Source organism: Anomaloglossus baeobatrachus, chromosome 3, assembly GCF_048569485.1.
Source record: "Anomaloglossus baeobatrachus isolate aAnoBae1 chromosome 3, aAnoBae1.hap1, whole genome shotgun sequence".
Lineage (NCBI taxonomy): Eukaryota > Metazoa > Chordata > Amphibia > Anura > Aromobatidae > Anomaloglossus > Anomaloglossus baeobatrachus.
This window is the reverse complement of record NC_134355.1, coordinates 25,446,974-25,463,804: the sequence shown is the minus strand read 5'-3', so window position 1 is coordinate 25,463,804 and position 16,831 is coordinate 25,446,974. Positions and strand designations below refer to the sequence as shown.

General features: G+C 52.6%; 1 protein-coding gene across 5 annotated transcripts in view; it reads left to right on the top strand.

Annotated features, from left to right (window-relative positions):
- Window positions 1–16,831, top strand: part of LOC142294894 (nuclear RNA export factor 1-like) — a 111,204-nt gene that overhangs the window by 76,870 nt on the left and 17,503 nt on the right. For all 5 annotated transcript variants that reach the window (XM_075337957.1, XM_075337958.1, XM_075337954.1 and 2 more), the window contains one exon: window positions 7,502–7,571. In XM_075337957.1, the coding sequence (XP_075194072.1) occupies window positions 7,502–7,571 (70 nt within the window). The remainder of the gene's footprint in view (window positions 1–7,501; window positions 7,572–16,831) is intronic.

Here is a 16,831-nt window from a genome sequence, read left to right as displayed (position 1 = left end):
TGCGCAGCATGGCGGATGGAGCACGTTTGGGAGTGCGCAGCATGGCGGATGGAGCACGTTTGGGAGTGCGCAGCATGGCGGATGGAGCACGTTTGGGAGTGCGCAGCATGGCGGATGGAGCACGTTTGGGAGTGCGCAGCATGGCGGATGGAGCACGTTTGGGAGTGCGCAGCATGGCGGATGGAGCACGTTTCGGAGTGCGCAGCATGGGGGATTCAGTACGATGGGGAGTGCCTGAGTATGGCGGATGGAGCACGTTTGGGAGTGCGCAGCATGGCTGATGGACCACGTTTGGGAGTGCGCAGCATGGCGGATGGAGCACGTTTGGGAGTGCGCAGCATGGGAGATGGAGCACGATGGGGGGTGCGCAGCATAGGGGATGGAGCACGATGGGGAGTGCGCTGCATGGGGGATGGAGCACGATGGGGAGTGCGGAGTATGGCGCATGAAGCACGTTTGGGAGTGCGCAGCATGGCGGATGGGGCACGTTTGGGAGTGCGCAGGATGGGAGATGGAGCACGATGGAGGGTGCGCAGCATAGGGGATGGAGCACGTTTGGGAGTGCGCAGCATGGCGGATGGAGCACGTTTGGGAGTGCGCAGCATGGCGGATGGAGCACGATGGGGAGTGCGCAGCATGGTGGATGGAGCACGTTTGGGAGTGCGCAGCATGGGGGATGGAGCACGATGGGGAGTGCGCAGCATGGCGGATGGAGCACGTTTGGGAGTGCGCAGCATGGCGGATGGAGCACGTTTGGGAGTGCGCAGCATGGCGGATGGAGCACGTTTCGGAGTGCGCAGCATGGCGGATGGAGCACGTTTGGGAGTGCGCAGGATGGGAGATGGAGCATGATAGGGAGTGCGCTGCATGGGGGATGGAGCACGATGGGGAGTGCGCTGCATGGGGGATGGAGCACGATGGGAAGTGCACACCTCCCCCCAACACACACACACGCGCGCGCGCACTGCACAACACACCACACACACACACTGGGAACCACAAACAACTGCCCTACACAGACACCCACACACAGACAACGCTGCACACACAAATATACGCACATACCGCACAACACACACATTGCACAAAACATACCTCCCCCCAAAACACACCACACACACACAAACCGCGCAACACACACACACAACGCTACACACACAGCGCTCCACAAACAACGCAACACACAAACAACACTGCTCTCACCCCCCATCACACCCAGACAACACCCAGAACATGTACAGCCCCTACACAAACACTTGGTAACTACACACAACAACATCTCTATATATATATATATATATATAACAAAAATCATACATGAACTACACAATACGTAAATTCTAGAATACCCGATGCGTAGAATCGGGCCACCTTCCAGTATATATGTATATGTGTGTGTGTATATATATATATATATATATATATATATATATATATATATATATATAAATGTGTATATATATATATATATATATAAATGTGTATATATATATATATATATGTGTGTGTGTATATATATATATATATATACACACACACACTAGCTGTTGTACCCGGCGTTACCCAGGATAGTAACTATGTCTGTCTCTCTCCCAGGTTCTGTCTGTCTCTCTGTCTGTCTCTGTGTGTCTGTGTCTATCTCTATGTCTTTCAGTCTCTTTCCCTGTCTGTCTCTTTCACTGTCTGTCTTTGTCTATCTCTCTGTCTCTTTTGCTGTCTGTCTCTTTTGCTGTCTGTCTCTTTTGCTGTCTGTCTCTTTCCCTGTCTGTCTCTTTCCCTGTCTGTCTCTTTCCCTGTCTGTCTCTTTCCCTGTCTGTCTCTTTCCCTGTCTGTCTCTTTCCCCGTCTGTCTCTTTCCCCGTCTGTCTCTTTCCCCGTCTGTCTCTTTCCCCGTCTGTCTCTTTCCCCGTCTGTCTCTTTCCCCGTCTGTCTCTTTCCCCGTCTGTCTCTTTCCCCGTCTGTCTCTTTCCCCGTCTGTCTCTTTCCCCGTCTGTCTCTTTCCCCGTCTGTCTCTTTCCCCGTCTGTCTCTTTCCCCGTCTGTCTCTTTCCCCGTCTGTCTCTTTCCCCGTCTGTCTCTTTCCCCGTCTGTCTCTTTCCCCGTCTGTCTCTTTCCCCGTCTGTCTCTTTCCCCGTCTGTCTCTTTCCCCGTCTGTCTGTCTCTTTCCCCGTCTGTCTGTCTCTTTCCCCGTCTGTCTGTCTCTTTCCCCGTCTGTCTGTCTCTTTCCCCGTCTGTCTGTCTCTTTCCCCGTCTGTCTGTCTCTTTCCCCGTCTGTCTGTCTCTTTCCCCGTCTGTCTGTCTCTTTCCCCGTCTGTCTGTCTCTTTCCCCGTCTGTCTGTCTCTTTCCCCGTCTGTCTGTCTCTTTCCCCGTCTGTCTGTCTCTTTCCCCGTCTGTCTGTCTCTTTCCCCGTCTGTCTGTCTCTTTCCCCGTCTGTCTGTCTCTTTCCCCGTCTGTCTGTCTCTTTCCCCGTCTGTCTGTCTCTTTCCCCGTCTGTCTGTCTCTTTCCCCGTCTGTCTGTCTCTTTCCCCGTCTGTCTGTCTCTTTCCCCGTCTGTCTGTCTCTTTCCCCGTCTGTCTGTCTCTTTCCCCGTCTGTCTGTCTCTTTCCCCGTCTGTCTGTCTCTTTCCCCGTCTGTCTGTCTCTTTCCCCGTCTGTCTGTCTCTTTCCCCGTCTGTCTGTCTCTTTCCCCGTCTGTCTGTCTCTTTCCCCGTCTGTCTGTCTCTTTCCCCGTCTGTCTGTCTCTTTCCCCGTCTGTCTGTCTCTTTCCCCGTCTGTCTGTCTCTTTCCCCGTCTGTCTGTCTCTTTCCCCGTCTGTCTGTCTCTTTCCCCGTCTGTCTGTCTCTTTCCCCGTCTGTCTGTCTCTTTCCCCGTCTGTCTGTCTCTTTCCCCGTCTGTCTGTCTCTTTCCCCGTCTGTCTGTCTCTTTCCCCGTCTGTCTGTCTCTTTCCCCGTCTGTCTGTCTCTTTCCCCGTCTGTCTGTCTCTTTCCCCGTCTGTCTGTCTCTTTCCCCGCCTGTCTGTCTCTTTCCCCGCCTGTCTGTCTCGTTCCCCGCCTGTCTGTCTCGCTCCCCGCCTCTCTCGCTCCCCGCCTGTCTCGTTCGCCGCCTGTCTCGTTCGCCGCCTGTCCCCCTTCTGTCACAGCCGCATCCTTCGCTCCGCTCTGGTTCTCCCATGCGGCCAAGTATCCTTTTTTAGTCCCTGGCTTGATTGTTGCAGCATTTAAAGGATTGTCCCCTGCCATCGAGCCAATCATTCACGCAGACTCTTCCGCGCTCGCCGACTACGAAGCCCAGCCTATCAATGCACGTCTCGCTTCTTCAGCGAGCAGGAACCCTGAGGGGCTCTTATGATCATTGCCTCCTTTTTCGGTGCAAACACCACCCCCTGCTCGGCACCATCTTCCTCTCCATACCGGGTTATCAGCGCATGCAGCATCCGTTTCCCTCCTGCTTGCTGGACTCCCAGGACCTGTATTCTATTCCTACTTCCCAGAGTCACAGTCTCCACGGCATTTCAGGGTCTCAGGCTACTGCCCTTCCCCGGCATCTATTCCTCTTTCTTTTCTATGCCTAACCTCACGGAATCTCTACCTCTTGTCCTTCACTTTCTCACATCCTCCTCTGATTACTTTCATCATAACAATTCTTCACTTCCTCCTCTGTCCCTTTTCATTAGAATGATTCTTCACATCCTCCTCTGACACCATATGTAGAAAAATTCTTCACATCCTCCTCTGACTCCTTTCATTAGAACGATTTTTCATATCCTCCTCTGATACTTTTTGTTACAACGATTCTTCACATATTCCTGTGACCTTTTCATTAGAGATGAGCGGGTCACTTTATGCAGGTCAGTAGTTTTTCAGCATGAACAGAAGATGCACTGAGCTTCCGATTTCCCTGGTGTTTTATTTGGTTTGTCAGCCTGGCATGACGACATATGTGTGGTTTGCAGCACAGGGTAAGGAGATTTGCACGGTTCCTGTCCGCGGCCAGAAAGCACTGACCTAGAGTGGGGCTCCATGAAGTGATCTGCTCATCTTTTTCTCTCCTCAGACCAGTACGTGAAATCTTCCTCTGACCACTTGCATTGGAACGATTCTTCACTTCCTTCTCTACATTCACCAGAATGATTCTTGACATTTTTCTCTCTCCTTTTAACAAAATAATTCTTCACATTGTCCTTGGTGACTTTCTTTGTTCTTTCATGTACTCCTCTGATCCTTTTTGTTAGAACAATTCTTCACGTTCTTCTTTGATCTCTTTCATCAGAGTGATTCTCCCAGTGATCCTTTCAGCAATGCTTCACATCCACCTTTGGTCCTTTCATCAGAACTATTTTGCACACCTTCTGTTGATTCTTTCACCAGAATGATCCTTCACATCGTTGTCACATGGAGTTTTGCACAAACTTTGCCAAACTGTCATGGCGGTGTTGGGCTCTGTTCACATTGCAAATTCTGACACTCCGCCCAATGGTTTCTCTGATGTCTGGCATCATCACAGGCAGACTCGGGTATCGACCTGTTTGCTGATTCATAGGCAGGCTAGCAAGAGTTGATCTCTCCTAGTCCGCTTGCTCCTTTGATCACATGTTGTGGAGAGACCTATCACATCTGCTCCCCTCCTATTTATGCTGGTTGAACCCTTCTACTCATGCCAGCTATTGTTTGTTCATGTTGGTCTGTGAGGTGGGATGTCCCAGGCTCTCTGGTGAGAGTTGTACTTAATGCTTGGTGTGGTTGTGGAGTTTTCCTTTGTTGTTCTGTACGTCTTTCCTCCTGAACCTCTTATTGTCTTTACTGTGTGCGTGCATGCTGTGTGACAGAGTTTTGATTTTCCTCTGTCTGTCTTAATCTGTGGGTTTCATCACACTCCTGTCGCATCCCTCCTTGGGGAGTGTGGGAATCAGATCAGGACTGCTCAGGAGCTGGGCCAGGAAGGAGGCTCAGGCCTCTCCACCATCATGAGTATCCTGAGGTTAAGGATAGTATGGGGCCCCTGGTTCCCTAGTATCCTATAGCCATCATGACAATCCTCCGCCTATCGATTTGTCAGAACGACTTTTTATATTCTCTTCTCTCATTTCATTGGGTTGAATCCTTTACATCCTCTTCTGATCTTTTCATCAAATCTATTCATTAAATTCTTTTCTGACCCTTTCAACAGAATGATCCTTTATATCCTCCTCTCCTCTGACCCTATCCTTAAAAATGATTCTTTGCGACCTCCTCAGAACCCCTTTCGATAATACGATTCTTCACATCCTTAGCTTATCTTTTTATCAAAATGATTCCTTACATCCCCCTCTGATCATTTTATCAGTACAATTCTTCGCATCCTCATCCGATCCCTTTCGTTGGCTACTCGTCTCTGTCCACAGGATGACCTTTCTCTTGTGTTTTTCCTCGCTCACACCATTCATGTTGTACTCCCCTATACCATGGCGTGTGAAACTTCGGAAGGTCGGCAGTTTTTGGCATTCTGGCCCCAGTTACCCGAGCATTGATATCTGTGCCTCATTGGAAAAAGCTCAGAACGCTTGATTTTTTTCCCTTTTTAATATACTGTATTTTTCATTTTATAAGATGCACCCCTCATTTTACTCCCAAATTTTTGGGAGGAAAAGTGCGTCTTATAAACTGAAAAATATGGTAAATTCTCACCCAAACATATAAATGGAAAACTGAAGAGGAGATTTTTGTTGCACCCCTGGGATCACTTGTCTAATTTCCATACAGAGAAACGCCAATCACGGCAGCGCCGGTGTCTCTAATAAAGCGGCCATTCAGTCTATGTGTTGTGCGGTTCTTGGTCCAAATGGGGGACTTGATTACCAATCTACTGCAAAAAACTTTGTAATAATGCATCCCAAAGTCGTAGTTTAGAGCAGCTCCTGCACCAGAGGCCCCGGCTTGTCCGCTCGTATGATCTTTGGTTGTCAGAGTATGACTAGATTCGCACAACAGTATGGCGGTGGTATTTTACAGTCTAGGTTGTAGCCACCATTCCTGACCCGACTGTGGACGTCCTGACCCGACTGTAGACCTCCTGACCCGACTGTGGACGTCCTGACCCGACTGTGGACGTCCTGACCCGACTGTGGAAATCCTGACCCAACTGTGGACCTCCTGACCCGACTGTGGACCTCCTGACCCGACTGTGGACGTCCTGACCCGACTGTGGACGTCCTGACCCGACTGTGGACGTCCTGACCCGACTGTGGACGTCCTGACCCGACTGTGGACGTCCTGACCCGACTGTGGACGTCCTGACCCGACTGTGGACGTCCTGACCCGACTGTGGCCTTCCTGACCCGACTGTGGCCCTCCTGACCCGACTGTGGCCCTCCTGACCCGACTGTGGACGTCCTGACCCGACTGTGGACGTCCTTTCCCGACTGTGGACGTCCTTTCCCGACTGTGGACGTCCTGACCCGACTGTGGACGTCCTGACCCGACTGTGGACGTCCTGACCCGACTGTGGACGTCCTGACCCGACTGTGGACGTCCTGACCCGACTGTGGACGTCCTGACCCGACTGTGGCCCTCCTGACCCGACTGTGGCCCTCCTGACCCGACTGTGGCCCTCCTGACCCGACTGTGGCCCTCCTGACCCGACTGTGGCCCTCCTGACCCGACTGTGGATCTCCTGACCCGACTGTGGCCCTCCTGACCCTACTGTGGCCCTCCTGACCCTACTGTGGCCCTCCGGACCCGACTGTGGCCCTCCGGACCCGACTGTGGCCCTCCTGACCCGACTGTGGCCCTCCTGACCCGACTGTGGCCCTCCTGACCCGACTGTGGCCCTCCTGACCCGACTGTGGCCCTCCTGACCCGACTGTGGACCTCCTCACTTAACATAACAGGACCATATCTGCCTATGATGCTATTACTTCAGGTCAGGAGACCTGGGATCGGTCTGGGATTGGTGGCGTCAGCACAGACTGTGTGAATCTTAAAGGGGTTGTCCACTACTTTTACATTGATGGTTATTCGTTAGGATAGGTCATCAATGTCTGATTGGCCGGAGTCCGACACCCTGTACGCCCACCAATCAGCTGTTATTGGTCCCGGTGGCAGCAGCAGGTGGCCAATGCTCAGTTCTGGAGCTGCTCCGTCTTCTGATAGTGGCCGCGGCCTGGTACTGCACCTCCTATTGATCTGAATGGGAGGCGGAGGTGCAGTACCTGGCCGCAGCTGCTGTAAGAAGGCGGAGCAGCGCCGGAACTGAGCATTTACAGTCCGCTGCCACCGCCAGGACCGATAACAGCTGATTGGTGGGGTGCCAGGTGTCAGACCCCGGCCGTTCAGACATTGATGACCTATCCTAATGATACGCCATCAATGTAAAAGTAGTGGACAACCCCTTTAAACTAAGTCAAAGAGTAATCCGACTATACGCCTGTGACTTTCACCGCTCTCACTAGAGTCATACGTTTTTCCAGGTTACAGTTTAGTAAATTTCCCTGCATTTTAATCCATTTTATCGGTCACATTCTTATAGTCCTGCCTACGGAAAAGATACAACAAGTCCCTCCGAAGCCTTGACCTGAGCGATCTCGAAAATGATCCAGGTAAGAAGCGTCTTGTGTGAATGACATGAGGTTCAATGTAAGTGAAACTAGGAGAGGCACCGACAGAGGAGGAGCTGGCATGTAATAATGCCCCGGCATCATGTGTACACGACAATTGTGCAGGGTGGAGGGTCCCTTTAATCCATAGGAATGCAAAATCTCCCTTTTAACTGTACATATACGGTGCGGGTGCAGGGGCTGAACCCGCACCAAGTTTGTCCAGCATCAGCCTGCAAGCTCCGATCGCTGCTGACCACCCCTATAAATGCCATGATCAATTCCTGACCGCATCACTTAAAGGGAATCTGTCACCAGGTTTTTGCTCCCCCATCTGAGAGCAGCATAATGTGGAGACAGAGACCCTGGTTCCAGCGATGTGTCACTTACTGAGCTGTCTGCTGCCATTTTGATAAAATGAATATTTTCTCTGCTGCAGATCTAGCAGTTACACATGAATATGCTGGACTACCTGCAGCAGCCAAGTAGTCTTCTAATGATAATCTACTGCTGATTAAACAGTGACTACACTAAGCAGCCCAGTAAGTGACACATCGCTGGAATCAGGATATCTGCCACTACATTATGCTGCTCTCAGATTAGGTGGCAAAAACCTGGTGACAGATTCCCTTTAAGGCACTTTTTTCCCCTCACCCATAACAGCACCCATATTAGCACGTGGTGCTGTCATGGGTTCTGGAAAAACCGGCTACCGGTAAGTAACCGAGGTGTTTTCCCCTCACCCATGACAGCACCACGTGCTAATATGGGTTCTGGAACAACCGGCTACCGGTAAGTAACTGAGGTGTATTTCAGGCACTCATCAGCCCCCCAAAATGCAAGTGTGGGGTGCCAATCAGTTGCAGTGGCATCCGAGAGCTCGCTGAAGGGTCCCATGGCTGTCATGTTGGTACTCCCAGCTGCACTTCATAGGAGACCAGCATTTTAGCGATCTACTGCAAAACTGTAGTATTACAGCAGGGGTCTCAAACTTGGCTGGGTGTATGGGCCGCACAGAGGAAAAAAATAATTTGGGGGGCCGCATTCTTTGCAGGACAAAGTGACATTTTTATTGGTACCATATATTTTTTTTACACACCTTTGGACCACTGATTTTGAACATTTTTCACTTGGTTATATAACAAATGGGCACATTCTTTGCTTAAATATAAAAAAAATGTTGATTCTAAAAAAAAAAGTCATGTCTTATTTTGTTTTTTTACATTTTATCCCTTTCTTGTAACCAATAGTGTTACAATTAGCACTATAGAGAATTTTTGGCCAACATCTTTTAGTAATGTTCCCCATCTTGTAGTATTGTGCCCCATCCTAGTCCCCATCCCACAGTAATGTGCTCATCCTTGTCCCCATCCTAAAGTACTGCCCCCAGCCTTGTCCCCATCTTATTGTAATGTGCCCATACTGTAGTAATGTCCCCATCTTTATAGTACTGTTCCCCATCCTTGTCTCCCTGTAGCAATCTCCCCATCCTATAGTACTGACCCCATCATATAGTTGTCCCATTCTATAGTAATGTGCCCATCCTACAGTAATGTCCCTATTCTATAGTAATGTGCCCATCCTACAGTAATGTCCCCATCTTATAGTAATGTCCCTAGCCTTGTCCCCATCTTATCATAATGTGCCCATCCTTGTCCCTATGCTATAGTAATGTCCCCAGTCTTATAGTAATGTTTCTCATCCTTGTCCCCTTGTAGTAATGTCCCTATCCTGTAGTATTGTGCCCACCTTGTCCCCATCCTATAGTACTGTGCCCACCTTGTCCCCATCCTATAGTATTGACCCCAGCCTTGTCCTCATTCTATAGTAATGTCCCCATCCTTTAGTAGTGTCCCCAGCCTTGTCCCTATTCTATAGTAATGTCCCCAGCCTTAGCCCCTATCCTATAGTCACGTACCCACCTTGTCCCCATCCTATAGTCATGTGCCCACCTTGTCCCCATCCTATAGTCATGTGCCCACCTTGTCCCCATCCTATAGTCATGTGCCCACCTTGTCCCCATCCTATAGTCATGTGCCCACCTTGTCCCCATCCTATAGTAATGTCCCCAGCCTTAGCCCCTATCCTATAGTCACGTACCCACCTTGTCCCTATTCTATAGTAATGTCCCCATCTTATAGTAATGTGCCCATCCTGTAGTCATGTCCCCAGCCTTGTCCCTGTCCTATAGTAATGTGCCCATCCTGTAGTAATGGGTGGGGGGGTTGGGGCAGTGGCGGCGGCTGAAAGGGGGCAGTGGCGCTATAACCTAGCGATCGCTCTCCTCAGCTTCCACAGACGCCGGAGTGAAGCTGAGGGGAGCGGTCTCCGGCCCCAGATCCACAGTAATTGGAGAGATCGGTCACAAGGCTGGTTTATCCAATCAGGGCTGGTGGCGGCTGAAACTGAGGTCACCCAGCTCCAGCCAATGATCGGTGCTATAGCTGCACTGACCATGGCTGGATTTCAATGTTTAAGCCATTTTCAATGGCTGAAACATTACAGTGGCGTTCGTCAGCCAATCACAGCCTCCGTAGGTCCGGGGAGGAGACACCACCCCTCCTGAGGTCCCTTCCTCCCCGAATCTAAAGCTGGTGTCACACACAGCGACAACGACGTCGCTGCTACGTCACCATTTTCTGTGACGTTGCAGCGACGTCCCATCGCTGTCGCTGTGTGTGACATCCAGCAACGACCTGGCCCCTGCTGTGAGGTCGCCGGTCGTTGCTGAATGTCCAGCTTCATTTTTTGGTCGTCGCTCTCCCGCTGTGAAGCGCACATCGCTGTGTGTGACAGCGAGAGAGCGACGAAATGAAGCGAGCAGAGAGCAGGAGCCGGCGTCTGGCAGCTGCTGTAAGCTGTAACCAGCGTAAACATCGGGTAACAAAGGGAAGCCCTTTCCCTGGTTACCCGATATTTACCTTCGTTACCAGCCTCCGCTCTTGCTGCCAGTGCCGGCTCCTGCTCTGTGCACATGTGGCTGCAGTACACATCGGGTAATTGCTAGGAGAGCAAGGAGCCAGCGCTAAGCAGTGTGCGCGGCTCCCTGCTCTCTGCACATGTAGCGACGTTATGATCGCTGCTGCGTCGCTGTGTTTGACAGCTAAGCAGCGATCATAACAGTGACTTACAAGGTCGCTGTTACGTCACAGAAAATGGTGACGTAACAGCGACGTCGTTGTCGCTGTCGCTTAGTGTGAACCCAGCTTAAGGTATTTGCAATGCAAAGCAATCGCAGCCACCGGGGCTCTGGGGCCGCCATTTCGCCAGGACATACTTGGTACGTCATGGGTCCTTAAGTGCCAGGGAGCCATAACATACCCAGTACATCATAGGTCGCTAAGGGGTTAATATGCCGTCCTTCACACACACACACACACAGCCTCATCTCTACTTCTCGCTGTCTGCAGGCCGTGCTCCGGGTGACTATCGTGGCCGCTGCAGGGGCCGAAGCCACTGTCAGTGATTTATGTCAGATGATTGTTTTGCCGGCGCTGCGCGCGCAGAGCCCTTGACTGAGAGAGCGCAGCGCCGGCAAAACATTCATCTAACAAAGTGCAGACAGTGGCTGCGGCCCCTGCACCGGCCACGATAGTGAACAGGGAAACGGACCTGGGGGCCGCACGAAGCAGCCTGAGGGGCCGCGTGTTTGAGACCTCTGTATTAGGCTCTGTCCCCACGTTGCGTATTTGCGTGCAGTTACGCTGCGTATTGCACTGCAATGTAACTGCATGCCTCCTGCGTCCCCAGCACAATCTATGAAGATTGCGCATAATCCATGCGCACGTTGCGTTTTAGAATGCAGCAATTTGCATGCTGCCAAATCGCTGCGTTCTGAAAAGCAACATATGTCATTTATTCCGTGCGCTTTGGATGCAGCCCCCCGCTCTGTCTATGGTGGGGGCTGCATCCAGAGCGCATGAAATTGGCTTTTTCTCTGCATTCAGTACGCAGTGTTTCTGCAGCGATTTGAAGCGCACATGTACTGTCAAATCGCTGCAGAAATTTCTGCAGGGACAGGACGCAACGTGGGCACACAGCCTAACAGTATATAAAAGAAGCAATGAGACCATCGCAGATTCAAGCCCGTAGGCTGTGTGCACATGGTGCGTTTTTGCCGCTTTTTTTCTTGCAGATATTCTATAATACATAATATAAGGAAATGGACAGTAACAGTAATGGTGATGATGTGCCTGCCGCTGTGACCCTCGTCTTTGATAGACGCCCTGGTTATGAGCAGGAAGGGGTTAAAGGCAGGATTGTCGGTATTAAGTGTCGGTGCAGGGAGGATGATGCCATTAACCTCCAGACCCCGGGGCCGCAGCAGCTCAATGTCAGGGGCACCCGGCTGCCGATTGTGACGTCACATTGTTTTCTGGCCGCGCTCCCTGCTGGTAATTGCTTTTGGCATCCAGCTCTGTGTCATGTGCGACCGCCGCGGCTATTACCTACACTGTGTGCAGCGAGCGGAGCTGGGAATAAATGCTGCGCGCTTCTAGGATTGTTTCACTGTGCATGGAAAATAAAATGTGAACCTGAGAAACTGCGGTTACTGGGCTATCATATGACTGACATGACATCGGGTTATCTGTGCACAGGCGGCACCGCAGAAAGATGGCTGCTGGGGCCCTCTGCTGGAGAGAGGAAAGTATAACAGGCAAATCATACATTACTGATCCTGAGTTACCTCCTGTATTATACTCCAGAGCTGCACTCACTATTCTGCTGGTGCAGTCACTGTGTACATACATTACATTACTGGTCCTGAGTTACCTCCTGTATTATACTCCAGAGCTGCACTCACTATTCTGCTGGTGCAGTCACTGTGTGCATACATTACATTACTGATCCTGAGTTACCTCCTGTATTATACTCCAGAGCTGCACTCACTATTCTGCTGGTGCAGTCACTGTGTACATACATTATATTACTGATCCTGAGTTACCTCCTGTATTATACTCCAGAGCTGCACTCACTATTCTGCTGGTGCAGTCACTGTGTACACACATTACATTACTGATCCTGAGTTACCTCCTGTATTATACTCCAGAGCTGCACTCACTATTCTGCTGGTGCAGTCACTGTGTACATACATTACAGATCCTGAGTTACCTCCTGTATTATACTCCAGAGCTGCACTCACTATTCTGCTGGTGCAGTCACTGTGTACATACATTACTGATCCTGAGTTACCTCCTGTATTATACTCCAGAGTAAATCTTACCATGCACCCATCTGTGATTTCTCTGCTGTGCACTGTGTGTTGGCAGTTGGGTAAGGAGTTGGTGTTTGCATGTGTAGGATGGAAGGGAAAGCACTTAGCAAAGGATATATCAGTGAGATGTAACACGGATAGTGTTATGGCGGTGGTATGATATAATATCTATATATATAATTGCCTTATTCTGTCTGTCTCTCTTGCTCCAAAATTGTGTCACCGTGACAGTGTCGTTAGAGTGACAACTGTCGGATTGGCCGCTGGGCTCGGCCTGGCGCCCCCCCCCCCACGGATTGGCCGCTCGCCTCGGTCTGGCCCCGCCCCCCGCACGCATCGCCCGCTCCAGCGTACACCGGCTCCCAGTACACATATGCCGGGAGCCGGCATACGCTGACGCCTCGCCCGCTCGCCCCCGCCACACGTTGGCACGCTCAGCCCCGGTGGGATCGTTTCCGAGCCGGTTTACGCTGGTAACCATGATACACATCGCGTAACTATAGGAAGCGCTTTGCTTAGTTACCCGATGTGTATCATGGTTACCAGCGTACACCGGCTCCCGGTACACATGCGCAGGGAGCCGGCATACGCTGACGCCTCACCCGCTCAGACCCACCCCCGGCACACGTTGCCACGCTCGGACCCGCCCCCGGCAGCCCCAGCATGGGGGATGGAGCACGATGGGGGGTGTGCAGCATGGAGGATGGAGCACGATGGGGGATGTGCAGCATGGAGGATGGTGCACGATGGGGGGTGCGCGGCATGGGGGATGGAGCACGATGGGGGGTGCGCAGCATGGAGGATGGAGCACAATGGTGGGTGTGCAGCATGGAGGATGGAGCACGATGGGGGATGTGCAGCATGGGGGATGGAGCACAATGGGGGGTGCGCAGCATGGGGGATGGAGAACGATGGGGGGGTGCGCAACATGTCGGATGGAGCATGATGGGGGGGTGCGCAGCATGTCAGATGGAGCACGATGGGGGGTGCGCAGCATGTCGGATAGAGCACGATGGGGGGTGCGCAGCATGGGGGATGGAGCACGATGGGGGGTGCGCAGCATGGGGGATGGAGTACGATGGGGGGTGCGCAGCATGTCGGATGGAGCACGATGGGGGGTGCGCAGCATGTCGGATGGAGCAAGATGAGGGGTGTGCAGTATGGGGGATGGAGCACGATGGGGGGTGCGCAGCATGGGGGATGGAGCATGATGGGGGGTGTGCAGCATGGAGGATGGAGCACGATGGGGGGTGTGCAGCATGGCGGATGGAGCATGATGGGGGGTGCGCAGAATGGGAGATGGAGCACGATGGGGGGGTGCGCAGGATGTCGGATGGAGCATGATGGGGGGTGCGCAGCATGTCAGATGGTGCGCAGCATGGGGGATGGAGCACGATGGGGGGTGCGCAGCATGGGGGATGGAGTACAATAGGGGGTGCACAGCATGGGGGATGAAGCACGATGGGGGGTGCGCAGCATGGGGGATGGAGCACGATGGGGGGTGCGCAGCATGGGGGATGGAACACAATGGGAGGTGCGCAGCATGGGGGATGGAGCATGATGGGGGGTGTGCAGCATGGGGGATGGAGCACGATGGGGGGTGTGCAGCATGGAGTATGGAGCACGATGGGGGGTGCGCAGCATGGAGGATGGAGCACGATGGGGGGTGCGCAGGATGGGGGATGGAGCACGATGGGGGGTGCGCAGCATGGAGGATGGAGCACGATGGGGGGTGCTCAGCATGGAGGATGGAGCACAATGGTGGGTGTGCAGCATGGAGGATGGAGCACGATGGGGGATGCGCAGCATGGGGGATGGAGCACGATGGGGGGGTGCGCAACATGTCGGATGGAGCATGATGGGGGGTGCGCAGCATGTCGGATAAAGCACGATGGGGGGTGCGCAGCATGTCGGATAGAGCACGATGGGGGGTGCGCAGCATGGGGGATGGAGCACGATGGGGGGTGCGCAGCATGGGGGTTGGAGTACGATAGGGGGTGCGCAGCATGGGGGATGGAGCACGATGGGGGGTGCGCAGCATGGGGGATGGAGCACGATGGGGGGTGCGCAGCATGTCGGATGGAGCACGATGGGGGGTGCGCAGCATGTCGGATGGAGCACGATGGGGGGTGCGCAGCATGTCGGATGGAGCACGATGGGGTGTGCGCAGCATGGGGGATGGAGCAGGATGAGGGGTGTGCAGTATGGGGGATGGAGCACGATGGGGGGTGCGCAGCATGGAGGATGCACGATGGGGGGTGTGCAGCATGAGGGATGGAGCATGATGGGGGGTGCGCAGAATGGGAGATGGAGCACGATGGGGGGGTGCGCAGCATGTCGGATGGAGCACGATGGGGGGTGCGCAGCATGTCAGATGGTGCGCAGCATGGGGGATGGAGCACGATGGGGGGTGCGCAGCATGGGGGATGGAGTACAATAGGGGGTGCACAGCATGGGGGATGAAGCACGATGGGGGGTGCGCAGCATGGGGGATGGAGCACGATGGGGGGTGCGCAGCATGGGGGATGGAACACAATGGGAGGTGCGCAGCATGGGGGATGGAGCATGATGGGGGGTGCGCAGCATGGGGGATGGAACACAATGGGAGGTGCGCAGCATGGGGGATGGAGCACGATGAGGGGTGCGCAGCATGGGGGATGGAGCACGATGGGGGGTGCGCAGCATGTCGGATGGAGCACGATTGGGGTGCGCAGCATGGGGGATGGAGCACGATGGGGGGTGCGCAGCATGGGGATGGAGCACGATGGGGGTGCGCAGCATGGGGGAAGGAGCACGATGGGGATGCGCAGCATGGGGGAAGGAGCAAGATGGGGGGTGCGCAGCATGGGGGATGGCGCACGATGGGGGGGCACACCTCCCCCCAAAACACACACACACACACACCGCCACACGCGCAACGCACAACACACCACACACACACTGGGAACCACAAACACCGCCCTACACAGACACCCACACACACACACAACACCCAACACACAAACACCGCGGCATACATAAATATACGCACATACCGCGCAACACACACACTGCACAAAACACACCCACGCACTTCACACCCACACAAACCGCGCAACACACACAGCACCACACACACAGAACGCTGCAAACACACAGCGCTCCACAAACAACGCAACACACACAACGCAACACACATACAACACCGCTCTCACCACCCCACACACCCAGACAACACCCAGAACATTTACAGCGCCCTACACAAACACTTGGTAACTACACACAATAACATCTATATATATATATACATACAGTTAGGTCCAGAAATCTTTGGACAGTGACACAATGTTCGCGAGTTGGGCTCTGCATGCCACCACATTGGATTTGAAATGAAACCTCTACAACAGAATTCAAGTGCAGATTGTAACGTTTAATTTGAAGGTTTGAACAAAAATATCTGATAGAAATTGTAGGAATTGTCACATTTCTTTACAAACACTCCACATTTTAGGAGGTCAAAAGTAATTGGACAAATAAACCAAACCCAAAAAAAAATTTTTATTTTCAATATTTTGTTGCGAATCCTTTGGAGGCCATCACTGCCTTAAGTCTGGAACCCATGGACATCACCAAACGCTGGGTTTCCTCCTTCTTAATGCTTTGCCAGGCCTTTACAGCCGCAGCCTTCAGGTCTTGCTTGTTTGTGGGTCTTTCCGTCTTAAGTCTGGATTTGAGCAAGTGAAATGCATGCTCAATTGGGTTAAGATCTGGTGATTGACTTGGCCATTGCAGAAGGTTCCACTTTTTTGCACTCATGAACTCCTGGGTAGCTTTGGCTGTATGCTTGGGGTCATTGTCCATCTGTACTATGAAGCGCCGTCCGATCAACTTTGCGGCATTTGGCTGAATCTGGGCTGAAAGTATATCCCGGTACACTTCAGAATTCATCCGGCTACTCTTGTCTGCTTTTATGTCATCAATAAACACAAGTGACCCAGTGCCATTGAAAGCCATGCATGCCCATGCCATCACGTTGCCTCCACCATGTTTTACAGAGGATGTGGTGTGC